This window comes from Trichomonas vaginalis, chromosome VI, assembly GCF_026262505.1.
Source record: "Trichomonas vaginalis G3 chromosome VI, whole genome shotgun sequence".
Taxonomy (NCBI): domain Eukaryota; phylum Parabasalia; order Trichomonadida; family Trichomonadidae; genus Trichomonas; species Trichomonas vaginalis.
Window position 1 is genome coordinate 7,257,988 of NC_067208.1, and position 12,276 is coordinate 7,270,263.

The window sequence follows — 12,276 nt, forward strand, 5'->3', positions numbered from 1 at the left end:
CAGTTCCTTGTTTTCCAATTATAATGAGAGCAGTTTCATTTTTAGCACTTGGATGTTATAAGATGTTTGCAAACCAACATAAGATATACTCATAAACCTTTTCGTTTCCATTGCATATAATTTCTTTGACATGGTCTAACCAAGCTTCTATAATATTTTCTTTCCATTCTACTTGTTCGTATTTATATCCAGTGAAGATAGAATAGAAGTTTGGAGAAGGTGTATAAAACTTTATACCTCGAACTGAAAAATCTTCTAACTTTGACAATAAGATATCCCAAGCATCTAACATCTTCATGCCAACTTGTACGACTTTTATTTTCTTAAGTTTCTGTCTACATTCTTGTTCTGAAACTATTGTCGCTTTAGGTTTGTTAAAGACTACATCCCATTCTTTCATAACATAACATTCTGGGGCAGAGTCAACATAAATGACTAAACGTTTCAAATTCTCGACTGCTTTGTTATAGTCTCTAAATGGACACATATTTCTGAATGCTTGGAAGTCATAAAAATCTGAAACATCTATTCTGTACATTTTTATAAAAATAAAAAAAAATATTTTTTTATTCTTGACTTTGTTGTTCCATTTGTTGCATTTGTTGTTCTTGAGCTATTTGTTGTTGAAGTTGTTCTTGTAATACAATACTTTCACCAGTTGCATCTTCCAATTCGAAACTTTCTGCCGTCATTGACAAATACATAGGACATAAAAGTTTTACAGGAACAAAGTTTGCGTCAACTAATGTCAACGTTATACTTGCCAAAGTGTTTGAGTTCACTAAGGTTGAAAATTCTGCATTCGAATGAACAATAGGCAAACCAGCAGAGAAAGTATTGTTTATACGCATAAGTATCTTTTGGTCATAATAGTTTCTGTCGACATTCGAATAACACTTTGAACCTAAGTTTGAAACAATATATAAGATTGGTGTGCTTAATGTCAATGGAATAGACATTCCTTGTATGACACCTTTTCCTGTTATAGGAAACTGTTGGTAGTAAAAACCAGAAATAAGTTTTGTATTATAGCTCATATCGTTTATAGTAAACTCAGTCGGACATCCAAACATAATGAAACCTGCTCTAGTTGCAGCACATGTTACACCCGTACTTAAAGTATTAAATAAGTCAACAAAACCTGTTGGTGGTATATCTGAGTAAGTATCTTCAAAGGAGTATTTTTTACCATTCACAACAATAAAGTCTTCTGGTGTCAAAAGAGCAAAACAGGCTTTAGTCGTCATTGTGTTTAAGGTTAGTTTACAATATCGTCCTTGAGGACTTTGTAAGTTTGTTGTTATAGAATTATATGACTCGGGGTTTTTAGTCGTAATAGTATAAACCATTATGTCTTCTGCCATTTATATATATTTAAAAGTTTTTCTGAAAGTGGAGAAGAACTTCATCTAAACTTTCACATGGCGTTTCTTGAAGTTCTCTGTCTAAGAAGTTCAAATATTTTGTAAAGACATAGAACTTTCCTTTGTCTACACGAACAAACAAAACAGGGTCTTTCATATCGTTCAAAAGTGTGTAAAGTCCTTTACATGAAATAAAGTCTATATTATTTTTCTTCAAACATCTTTCAAGAAGTTTTGACATTTTTACTTAGCAAATAAATTTTAATGAAATGTTGTGGTCGTCAAATATTTTTATAACGTCTGGGAAACTATACTTTAAGTTCAACGTTTCACCTCCTTTCATAACGTATATCTTGTCAATGACATTATATGAAACACCACAGCAACTAATGTCGGGTTCTATTTCTTTGATGTTTATATCGTCTGCCTCTGTCAAAAGTTTCAATAGTTCTTTCAAAACTTCATGAGGTGCAATGACATATGAGTTCACTTTTACAGGGTTGTGTTCGACCAAGTTTAACATTATACCTAAAGCTTGACAAATCTTCTCCTGAGTTTGAAGTTTGTCTTTCAGTTGTTGGTAGTCATTTCGAATATCTGCAACAGAACTTAAGTCTCTGCTAACTTCAGGATATGTTGGTTCTTTTACAGGAACAATTGTTATACCATCTTCGTCTTCGTATGGTTTCCCCACTTCAACATCTCTGTCTTTGACATTGACAATAACACTTTGACTGTTTGTTTGAGTTGGTGAATTTAACTTCACATCTGCCACCGCCATTAAACCTTTTGAAACACTCACGCTTCTATTTTTCGGAAATGACATTTTACTTAGAATAAAAAGATGGACGTATTCGAGTATCTCTTCGAATTGAAGCAGAACAAAGTTTACACACACAAACAATACAAATACATTGACAGAATAGTTCTTTATACAAACAATGGTAAATGTTATAGAATAGCAGTCTTTGCTGAACCTAAATATTTTCATAAAGCAAAGAAAGTTGGTATAACCGAGATGGTGAAAGTTCTTGAAGCAGACAAAAATATAACAACAAAACTTACAGATATTTCTAAAGGAAAGTTTATCTTACAATATTATGTCAAAACTGGCGTACTGTCAATATTTGACGGAGAGAAGTCAGTTCAAGAACAACTTACTGACCTGCTGCCAAAATCTGCTCGATGGAAGCTGTCGTTATGCCAATCTGAGGAGCCCCAGCAGGTTTCATCGAACGAATCTTCAAAAGAGCATCTTCCGTGAAAAGTGCTATTGGTTTTTGTAAACTTCTTTGCTCTCAGTTCATCTGGACCGTCTCTGTCACCAGTATATTGTATTTGAACTGTACCAACAGTTGAAATACCACCCATAAAGTCTTCTGAGTCAGCAAATGGAATGCCAAGCCAAAAGTTTGAACGGTCTCCATTTGTATATTGAGTTTTTTGACCTCCTGTATGAGTCCATACTTTCACATATGGCATAATAGAACTTTGCATTTCAGGGTTAATGGTTGTTGTGAAGTTGTTGTTAAAGTTCATAGCATCTAATGTCAAGTTGTATGACCTCATATCCTCAACTGTAGAATATTCTTCTCTTGGATAATATTTGCCATCTATGTTTATATGATATTTAATACCGGGTTGTAGAAACAAGAATAGTCATTTATAGTTCGTCTGAACAGTACAAACATAGTATCTGCATGTTTCATTGCAGTTGTTAAAGCAATATCTGTTCTTGCACCTGGGTCAGCACTTTGGTTTCCAACTTCACCTGCAAAGTCTTTGACAGATATTTGGTGTATAGGGAACATAAGTGGAACTGCAATATATTTGGCAGCTAAAGCATTTGAAATATCTGGGTCCAACATATAACGGCAAGTCTGCTTTCTATTCTCTTGCATTCAAATTTTTCGCATGTGAACTTAACTGGGTCCCAAGCAGTTCCAGCAGCATTAATAATAGTTTACTTCATTGTTGAAGTTTGAGAAACCAAAGTCTAAGTCAACTTTGTCTTTGCAAAAGTCACAGAACTTGGCTCCACCAGTTCCAGCTATAGTAATGCTGAATGGGTCTGTGTTAGTGCAATGACTAAGTTATTTTTGCTTGGAGTAAGTTCGATAGAAATTTTTCCTGCCCAGTTTGGCAAGTATCTTAAAAACCTGAAGATGAGGAAAGATGACAAAGGAACTCTAAGTTTCAGTTTTACTTTAGTGGCAGCAGTTCCATCTGAACCAGAAAGGTTAACATAAACTCCTGGAACGTTAGGGTCAAGTCTTCTTATTTTCTCAATATTTGCATACTGGTCTGTTTGTTCTCTAGCTTGTGGTTGTACTGAGTTTCTCAAAGCGAACCATTCATAGTTTGCCCATGTTACTGTTTGAACTAAGTCAGAGTTAGAATATATCTTATATCCCATGAAAACTTCTGGAGCATATTGGTATCCGACATAGAAAATTCCATTGCAACCTTTCTTGTCAGACAACTTGGCAGAAGGTTTTATTTCAATGTCTTGTTCCACGTATAAGAATGAGTTGTCAATAGAAATAATATGAAACCTGTCGCAAGCAATATCTACTGTTGTTGAAGAACCTTCTCCAAACTCACCTACATTTCCATAAGAAACAGCAGTTGTATATTCGTAAGTTCCAGGAACTATTTCTGACCTTCTAATGGCATTGTCGCATTCGTTATACCATTCGGAAACATTTCCGTTCATGGCATCCAAAACTGTTGGCGTTATATTCTGAGCGGCGTACATTTCATATGGGTAAAAATATAGAATAGTTGGATTTATATGTCATAATAGAACCCACTCGTACCAAGCTTTACTTTCTTCCTGACTGAGTTTTTAACTCTTCTTTTTCCTTCATTGCCACTACTTTCACTAGATGAAGTTACTTCTTCACTACTTTCACTTTGTTCTACTCTTCTTCTTTGGTGTCGCTTTTGGTAACTTGCCCTCTGCTTCAAGTTGTTGCATCTTTGCCTCATGTTCACCTAGTATGTTGTAAATTTCCCATGTCCTTTTTGCCTTTGGGCTCTGGTCGCCCATCTCAGGTAACCTATATCCTAGAAAGATTTTGCCATAGTTTGTATTTGAGTCTTCGCGTATTGTTTGCATGACTCTTTCCTGAGTTTCCGGTTCAAGCTCTTCAAACAGAGCTTGTCCATATGGAATATGCTCGTTTCCAAATATATGTTTTTGTAGCCATTCTGGTTTTCTTTCCATGTTACCAATAATATCTTTTGTGAATGGGAAAGCTTTTACCCAATGTTTCAGTCTTGCGTCATTTATTTCTGTAGTTGGTTTTATTTTGTCAAGGAACATGTTTTTCAATACTAACATTTCATTTGGTACTGTCCATTTGAGTTTTCTTAAATATTCATCCCTTCTCGGTTCATTGTCTGCAAAGTAAGTTTTTATGACATTTTGCAAACTTTCGTTTGCAAGGTCATGTACAATAGGTTCTCTTCCTTCTATCTCCCTAACTTTCTTTCTAAACTCTTCACCAAATATACCATCTTTATGGTTCTGTGTAGTTCTTTGAGATAAATGTTTTAGAACGTCAGGTGTTATATTTCCATCAGCCATGTTCATTTCATACTGGTTCAAAATATCTGCATCTTTCATATCTTTCAATGGCATTAAAGCCGCGCTGAAAATACCAGCTATATCTGGTTCACCATTCACTTCCATTGCGTCTACAACTTCTTGGAATTGTGGTTGTAAGTTTATGAACCACCTATCCGGATTAGCTTTATGACCCCATCTCATTGTAGTTCCATAGTCTGCAGAAACAAAAGTAGGTTTGTTTCCATATTGGTTAGGTTCTGAATGAACTTTAAACAATGTTTCATTTCTATATGTTTTGTTGAAATTTAACCTTTTATTTTCACCGAGTTCAGCCAAAGATTGAACGTTATATGGTCGTAAGTAAAAAGGATTGTTGTATTTGCGTACACTTTCTTTCAGTTCTTCCATTCTATGCTGAATATTTTCATCTGATGTTGGAGTCTTTTGTATGTCGGCGAACATTTTTCGATATTCTTCTACTATGTCAGCCGAATTTTTCTTAGACTCTTGGAAAGATTCCATATTCCCCGCATACACTTGTTGAGGGTCAAGATTTTTCGGCTGTTCCAAATCTTCATCTAGTTCTGTGAAGTTAGTTTCCAAAGGAAGGACTTGTTCGTTTCCTTCAGGCTCTTCTAGCTGTTGTTGCTGAACTATTTCTTCCATGTCTGGTTGTATCTGAACTTCTTCCTGTGGAGTTTCTTGTACCTCATCTGCTGGCATTTCATATATTCCGAGACCGTTTTTAAAAAGTTCCCTATCTAAGTCATCCGGACTCATAAACCTTTCTTCTTTCGTTCCGTCTCTATTTTTTACGCGTTTCATGAAGAGAGTTGAATTATCATTTAGCTCTGACACCAAATATCTCGGAGTAAATTCAGTCATGTCATTTGGATGATATGCTATTAAATCATATCCCTTAGCGAGCTTGTATTTTCCAGGTTTGAAATTATATCCCATTTGGTGCTGAACCATAAAGCTAAATAGGTTCGGGTCAGTATTTCCTTCCTTGAACTTTCTAATAGCTTCTTTATATCTGTCACTAAAGTCAAGAGTATCTGGGTAACCATAGTCTTCCTTAAGCATTTTTAAGAATTCTTGGTTTCCTTGTTCTCTACTTCTTTTATGTCCTTGCTCTGTTTGTGGTTGTTGTTGTGCAGGGTTTTGAACTGTTGGTTGCTGTGCAGTGTTTTGAACTGTTGGTTGCTGTGCAGTGTTTTGAACTGTTGGTTGTGGTGCTGGATTTTGAACTGTTGGTTGTGGTGCTGGATTTTGAACTGTTGGTTGTTGTGTTGGTTGTTGTGTTGGTTTTGGTGCATGCCTGTGTCTGTGTCCATGTGACGATGTAAATGTTTTAGGTAGTCCTGGTGCAGGTGCTTCTCTTGGAGGGTTTGGTGGTATATAAGTTCCACTAGCTAGTATATAAGTTCCACCAGCTGGTATATAAGTTCCACCAGCTGGCACATATGTTCCATCTGCAGCATAATGTCCTACCTGACTTTTCGTTTTTAAGAAAGCATTTACTAGGTCTGTTTTGGTCTGTTGTAACTCTTTTTCTTGACTTTCCACAACAGTTGCTCTAACGGCGTCATAGGCACTTTGAACTGCCTGTCTCGTTGCTGCATCTGTTATTTTCGTCATATTTTGTGCTACTTCTCTTAACTCGTTGTCGAAACCTTCAGACTTCAGTTTCTTTCCAGATGAGAAGTCGTTCACTAGTTTCACCTTACTATGAAGAGCTTCGAAGGCGTTCTTAAAGTCAGCATTCATTAAAGCTTCATTTGAACTGTCTTCATCCGCTTGTATTTTTGTCCTTATTGACCCTATAAGTTGGGCTGCTTTGGCGTTGGCTTGGGCATCTAACCAGTCATTATTAGCTTTTATATATTCTGCGCTTTTCATTGCCTTTTGCATGGCTGCGTCGTTATTTTTACTTTCTTGTGCTAAGTTTTCATACTGTACGGTTTGGTTTTGCAACTGTAAAAGTTTTTCTGCCTTTACATTTGCTTCAACTTCTTTTTTATACTCATCGCTATCCATATATGTCTTCAGGGCTTTTTGTTTTATCTCTTCATCTTTCAGTACTTTATATTGAGTAGTATGGTTTTTTCAAATTTATAACATCTTGTTCCATTTTTGCTACTTCTGCTGCTTTTTCTGACACTTTTTCGCATATTCCTCTGTACTTAGTTCTTTCAGTTGTTCTTCTTTCTTCTTTTTCTCTACGTTTAACTCATTGAGTTTCTTTGTGTGTCTGTCATATTCTAGTTTCTTTTCGTTTTCACTTATTTGTTTCTGTATGTCTATGTTTGACTTTTTGACATCTGTTATTTGATTTTTGAGTGAACTCAAATTCATTTGACTTTGAGGGTTATAAGCTGTTCCGTCTGCAGCTCCACCATAGCCTGCCATTTTCGCTAAAAGTGCCGCTCTTAAACCTCCACTCTGTGCACCAATAACTCGGCTTAAAAGCATAGGGTTGCTTGACATTTGTTGCAACATAGTGGGGTCATTCATAATTTGTTGTTGCAACTGTTGTTGTGGTGTCAGTTTTACTATTGGATGTTTCAATGCTCTCTTCCTCTTACGTATATTCTTACGTAGCTTACGTGGCATTTTAAGTGAAGTTAAAAAGCGGTTTTTGACAGATGTTTATATGACACTTTTTGTTCAGCACAAAAAACTACTCGGTCAAAGTGTTGTCAGTTTTGTAAAATAACCGTCTTATCTCATTCTATAAGGGGAAAAGGCTTCTCAAAGTATACTTCCTTGGAACGCCTGTAACTTTTCCTGTAGCGACGATAGACCCTTACTTGTCCGGACAAAGTTATACTAAACATCTTCAGGGCTAGAGGGCACGAAGTGCCTGGAGGCCCCACTACCTTTTTTTTTTAATGTTATATTCTTATTATTGAATAATATTTTGGCGCGAGAAAGGGACAGACTAGCCCATTGTCACTTTTTAATTTAGCAAATGAACGCTTATGGAGTGGAGTTTTTGGGTAAATCTGATTTGCTTATAAATGAAATAAAATCAAAAGAAACCATATTGGCATTATATTATGCAAAAATAAATGATCTTACTTAGTACTTTTAAAGTTAATTTCAGAAAAAATTTGACACAATGGTATCCGGCACATACAAGTGGTGTACAACCAAAATATAAGTTAGTTTAAACATATATTGCTATATCTCATGATCTTACTTAGTACTTTTAAAGTTAATTTCAGAAAAAATTTGACACAATGGTATCCGGCACATACAAGTGGTGTACAACCAAAATATAAGTTAGTTTAAACATATATTGCTATATCTCATGATCTTACTTAGTACTTTTAAAGTTAATTTCAGAAAAAATTTGACACAATGGTATCCGGCACATACAAGTGGTGTACAACCAAAATATAAGTTAGTTTAAACATATATTGCTATATCTCATGATCTTACTTAGTACTTTTAAAGTTAATTTCAGAAAAAATTTGACACAATGGTATCCGGCACATACAAGTGGTGTACAACCAAAATATAAGTTAGTTTAAACATATATTGCTATATCTCATGATCTTACTTAGTACTTTTAAAGTTAATTTCAGAAAAAATTTGACACAATGGTATCCGGCACATACAAGTGGTGTACAACCAAAATATAAGTTAGTTTAAACATATATTGCTATATCTCATGATCTTACTTAGTACTTTTAAAGTTAATTTCAGAAAAAATTTGACACAATGGTATCCGGCACATACAAGTGGTGTACAACCAAAATATAAGTTAGTTTAACATATATTGCTATATCTCATGATCTTACTTAGTACTTTTAAAGTTAATTTCAGAAAAAATTTGACACAATGGTATCCGGCACATACAAGTGGTGTACAACCAAAAATATAAGTTAGTTTAAACATATATTGCTATATCTCATGATCTTACTTAGTACTTTTAAAGTTAATTTCAGAAAAAATTTGACACAATGGTATCCGGCACATACAAGTGGTGTACAACCAAAATATAAGTTAGTTTAAACATATATTGCTATATCTCATGATCTTACTTAGTACTTTTAAAGTTAATTTCAGAAAAAATTTGACACAATGGTATCCGGCACATACAAGTGGTGTACAACCAAAATATAAGTTAGTTTAAACATATATTGCTGCTATATCTCATGATCTTACTTAGTACTTTTAAAGTTAATTTCAGAAAAAATTTGACACAATGGTATCCGGCACATACAAGTGGTGTACAACCAAAATATAAGTTAGTTTAAACATATATTGCTATATCTCATGATCTTACTTAGTACTTTTAAAGTTAATTTCAGAAAAAATTTGACACAATGGTATCGCACATACAAGTGGTGTACAACCAAAATATAAGTTAGTTTAAACATATATTGCTATATCTCATGATCTTACTTAGTAACTTTTAAAGTTAATTTCAGAAAAAATTTGACACAAATGGTATCCGGCACATACAAGTGGTGTACAACCAAAAATATAAGTTAGTTTAAACATATATTGCTATATCTCATGATCTTACTTAGTACTTTTAAAGTTAATTTCAGAAAAAATTTGACACAATGGTATCCGGCACATACAAGTGGTGTACAACCAAAATATAAGTTAGTTTAAACATATATTGCTATATCTCATGATCTTACTTAGTACTTTTAAAGTTAATTTCAGAAAAAATTTGACACAATGGTATCCGGCACATACAAGTGGTGTACAACCAAATCTTCGACTCGATGAACTTGTCATCGAGTTATATTCCAGTGTTGTTCCTTCATTCCTGATTAAGTTGCAAATTAAAGGTCTGGATTCAGAGAGAAGTGTTAAAGTTATCAAAAAAGTCACAAGAGATTTCGAAGAAATGACACAATTTAAAAAAGTCGAATGCATCAGTATGCTTGAAGCTGTTCAGAAAGGTCTGAAAAATGATACACTTGATCCCAACATTGTTTACTCAACATTAAAAATATTATTGCAAAGAAAACATTTGATTTAATAAACATTTAATTTATTATAATTAATTTTTTATTACAGTATAGTAAAAAATGCTATAAATAAATTATTATATTTTATTAAAATGTGACTTTTAATAGTAAGTGAATAAAATAAATCAGGAATTGGGAAAGAAATAAGGTTAATTAAAAATAATGAAAATTACAAGTTTAAGGTTAATGGAAAAGTGACAATGGGCGAGTTTGTCCCCCACTCATTTTGGCGCCGAAATTTTTTCGAACATGGTAGGTCAAAAAAAACTTTTTAATTTTAATAAATAATATAATGTTTATATAGTTTGCCATTGTTCGTTATGAAATGGATGTTATTTCCGAATGATATTTGATGTTAATTTTTAAAACTCAAAGCAAACTTTAAATTGATCGTGTGCATTATATGCTTAGTACAATTATATCCTATATGTCTATTATGTTAATAAATTTATCCTTATAAGTAACATAAGTATATGTCTTATATGCTTAGTACAATTATATCCTATATGTTGTGAGAAAGACATTGAATATTATCTCAAAATCGGCCCGATAACTTTCATGCGATACTTCGCACATCAAATATCCATCCCCTATATAGTAAGTATCCATAGCCAAAATCAAAAATTATTGGTAACTCATATGCGTGTTAATTTTCAAATTCCCAAATTTCTTGTAGATATTGGAAATTTTCTTCAATACATCATTTGGGGATAATATTTTAATCAATTCCTTATATTAGGAATAAAGAAAGAGATTACCGTATAATTGTCACTTTTACTAATAACGTATCACATAAATTATGTCTGAAGTAGACCAGACGCTGAAAAGAATTGTGGGCAACAAAACAGTTGATGGAATTCTTGTTCTTGATGGAAAGAATAAAATCACACATGCAGCTTTGAAGCAATACGATCAAAACAAAGTTGCTGAGAAGCTTTCTCCTCTAATTGAAAGAGCCCGCTGCATGGTACGCGATCTCGATCCAACAAATGACCTCACATTCCTTCGTATCCGCGCCGATAACTATGAAATCCTTGTTTCTCCAGGCGATGATTATACGTTAATCGTCTTCCAGAAAGTTACTCCACTCGAACAATAATTTCTTCAAATTACAATATTATTTATTGCTACTTTATGCATCTCCAATGGTTATTTCTTTGGCATATCTTATTTGATTTTATTGACTAATTATTTAACTCTATTTCAACAAGTAGCAAAGATTGATTCTTATGTGAAGCTAACTTTCTTAATTATCTATTTTTATATTTATTAAAGCTAAATGTTTGATATTCCATTTCCTGCTGTTTTAAAATACCTCTAGTTTCAATAGTAATATTGTGGTCATAATCTTATTCCATTATTTTTATATTTTTCTTGATTTTGCATTGGCAATTCATTAATTTTGACAAAACAACAGCTAGAAATATAACTGCTAAGCATATTTGAAAATTATTTACTTGAACAGATTTCTAAAATCATACATTGTAAGCGATTTTTCTTCCGTCAGAGCTTTTTTTGGCGGTTTCCGAAATGAAGGTCTGGAAACTGGTCATAGCGATATTAATTGTAGTAATTGTACTACTAGCTCTCTTCCTTCTTTCGTTGTTTGCAAAAGTAAAAGTCGAACAAAAACCATTTTTAGAACAGAAAATTGTATATCGAATTGTTAAAGGCGATTTAAACACTCTAAAACACGAACAAAGTATATATAATAAACGAGCCAGAAGTTTATTTGGTCGAGATATGAAGAATTGGCCAACTTTCAGAATTTTATTCCCAACAGACAAAAACTATGGTGTTTTCGGAATTCTTGTGCCTCAAACATTTCATATTGAAGAGGATTGCCTTCAAGAACTAGGCTTTGTTTTCGGAGTTCTCGACTTTATTCCTGACACAGTTAATATAGAGTTACCGATGAGGATTAAATCATCGATCTGCTTAAGCCGAATGAGGTGCATGAATAAGATTGCTACAATTTCTAAAACAGCAACTTATGCTGAAATTCATGATTGGAAGAGAAGAAGAATATCATTTGTTATTGTTAAAGGCGATTCTAATGGGCTTTGGATCCCGCAATGAACTTATTTGCAAAGTTCCAAATTTGTCTAAACACATTTATATATTATTTTACACCGATATTTCATTGTATCATATACCAAGTACATTTCACGAGTTCATTTATCTAATAATGCTTTAATATACTGATTTTCCTAAAGATTTTCCCAAATTTGAAAATTAAGTCTAAAATTCTATGTTATTTTTATTCTCTTTTGTTATAAAAGAGATAATGTAATAACAAAAGCATCGGAAAAGGAAAGAGAAGCATCTTATTCAGGAACAT

At 33.5% G+C, this 12,276-nt stretch overlaps 9 protein-coding genes across 9 annotated transcripts, besides 2 other annotated features; 2 read left to right on the top strand and 7 right to left on the bottom strand.

Annotated features, from left to right (window-relative positions):
• Window positions 1–5,196: part of a mobile genetic element that runs on past the window's edge.
• On the bottom strand, window positions 56–538 carry TVAGG3_0821570 (uncharacterized protein; the record flags this gene model as incomplete). The annotated part of the gene is made up of 1 exon (XM_051248049.1): window positions 56–538. The coding sequence occupies one exon, from the start codon at window positions 536–538 to the stop codon at window positions 56–58; it is 483 nt and encodes a 160-aa protein (XP_051083524.1).
• TVAGG3_0821580 (uncharacterized protein) lies at window positions 567–1,364 on the bottom strand (the record flags this gene model as incomplete). Its single annotated transcript, XM_051248050.1, has 1 exon — window positions 567–1,364. One exon carries the CDS (start codon window positions 1,362–1,364, stop codon window positions 567–569), a length of 798 nt encoding a protein of 265 aa, XP_051083525.1.
• Window positions 1,691–2,145, bottom strand: TVAGG3_0821590 (protein of unknown function, DUF4106 family; the record flags this gene model as incomplete). The annotated part of the gene is made up of 1 exon (XM_051248051.1): window positions 1,691–2,145. A coding segment is annotated over one exon (455 nt), but the record flags the coding sequence as incomplete, so codon positions are not given.
• TVAGG3_0821600 (uncharacterized protein) lies at window positions 3,665–4,122 on the bottom strand (the record flags this gene model as incomplete). The annotated part of the gene is made up of 1 exon (XM_051248052.1): window positions 3,665–4,122. A coding segment is annotated over one exon (458 nt), but the record flags the coding sequence as incomplete, so codon positions are not given.
• Window positions 4,155–4,292, bottom strand: TVAGG3_0821610 (protein of unknown function, DUF4106 family; the record flags this gene model as incomplete). Its single annotated transcript, XM_051248053.1, has 1 exon — window positions 4,155–4,292. A coding segment is annotated over one exon (138 nt), but the record flags the coding sequence as incomplete, so codon positions are not given.
• Window positions 5,197–6,545: 1,349 nt separating the features above from the next.
• TVAGG3_0821620 (protein of unknown function, DUF4106 family) lies at window positions 6,546–6,978 on the bottom strand (the record flags this gene model as incomplete). Its single annotated transcript, XM_051248054.1, has 1 exon — window positions 6,546–6,978. A coding segment is annotated over one exon (433 nt), but the record flags the coding sequence as incomplete, so codon positions are not given.
• A 99-nt stretch (window positions 6,979–7,077) lies between these two features.
• Window positions 7,078–7,554, bottom strand: TVAGG3_0821630 (protein of unknown function, DUF4106 family; the record flags this gene model as incomplete). The annotated part of the gene is made up of 1 exon (XM_051248055.1): window positions 7,078–7,554. One exon carries the CDS (start codon window positions 7,552–7,554, stop codon window positions 7,078–7,080), a length of 477 nt encoding a protein of 158 aa, XP_051083530.1.
• A 314-nt stretch (window positions 7,555–7,868) lies between these two features.
• Window positions 7,869–10,158: a mobile genetic element.
• A 576-nt stretch (window positions 10,159–10,734) lies between these two features.
• Window positions 10,735–11,192, top strand: TVAGG3_0821650 (dynein intermediate chain binding; the record flags this gene model as incomplete). The annotated part of the gene is made up of 1 exon (XM_001300971.2): window positions 10,735–11,034. One exon carries the CDS (start codon window positions 10,735–10,737, stop codon window positions 11,032–11,034), a length of 300 nt encoding a protein of 99 aa, XP_001300972.1.
• A 264-nt stretch (window positions 11,193–11,456) lies between these two features.
• On the top strand, window positions 11,457–12,060 carry TVAGG3_0821660 (uncharacterized protein; the record flags this gene model as incomplete). Its single annotated transcript, XM_001300972.2, has 1 exon — window positions 11,466–12,014. One exon carries the CDS (start codon window positions 11,466–11,468, stop codon window positions 12,012–12,014), a length of 549 nt encoding a protein of 182 aa, XP_001300973.1.
• Window positions 12,061–12,276: the final 216 nt, after the last annotated feature.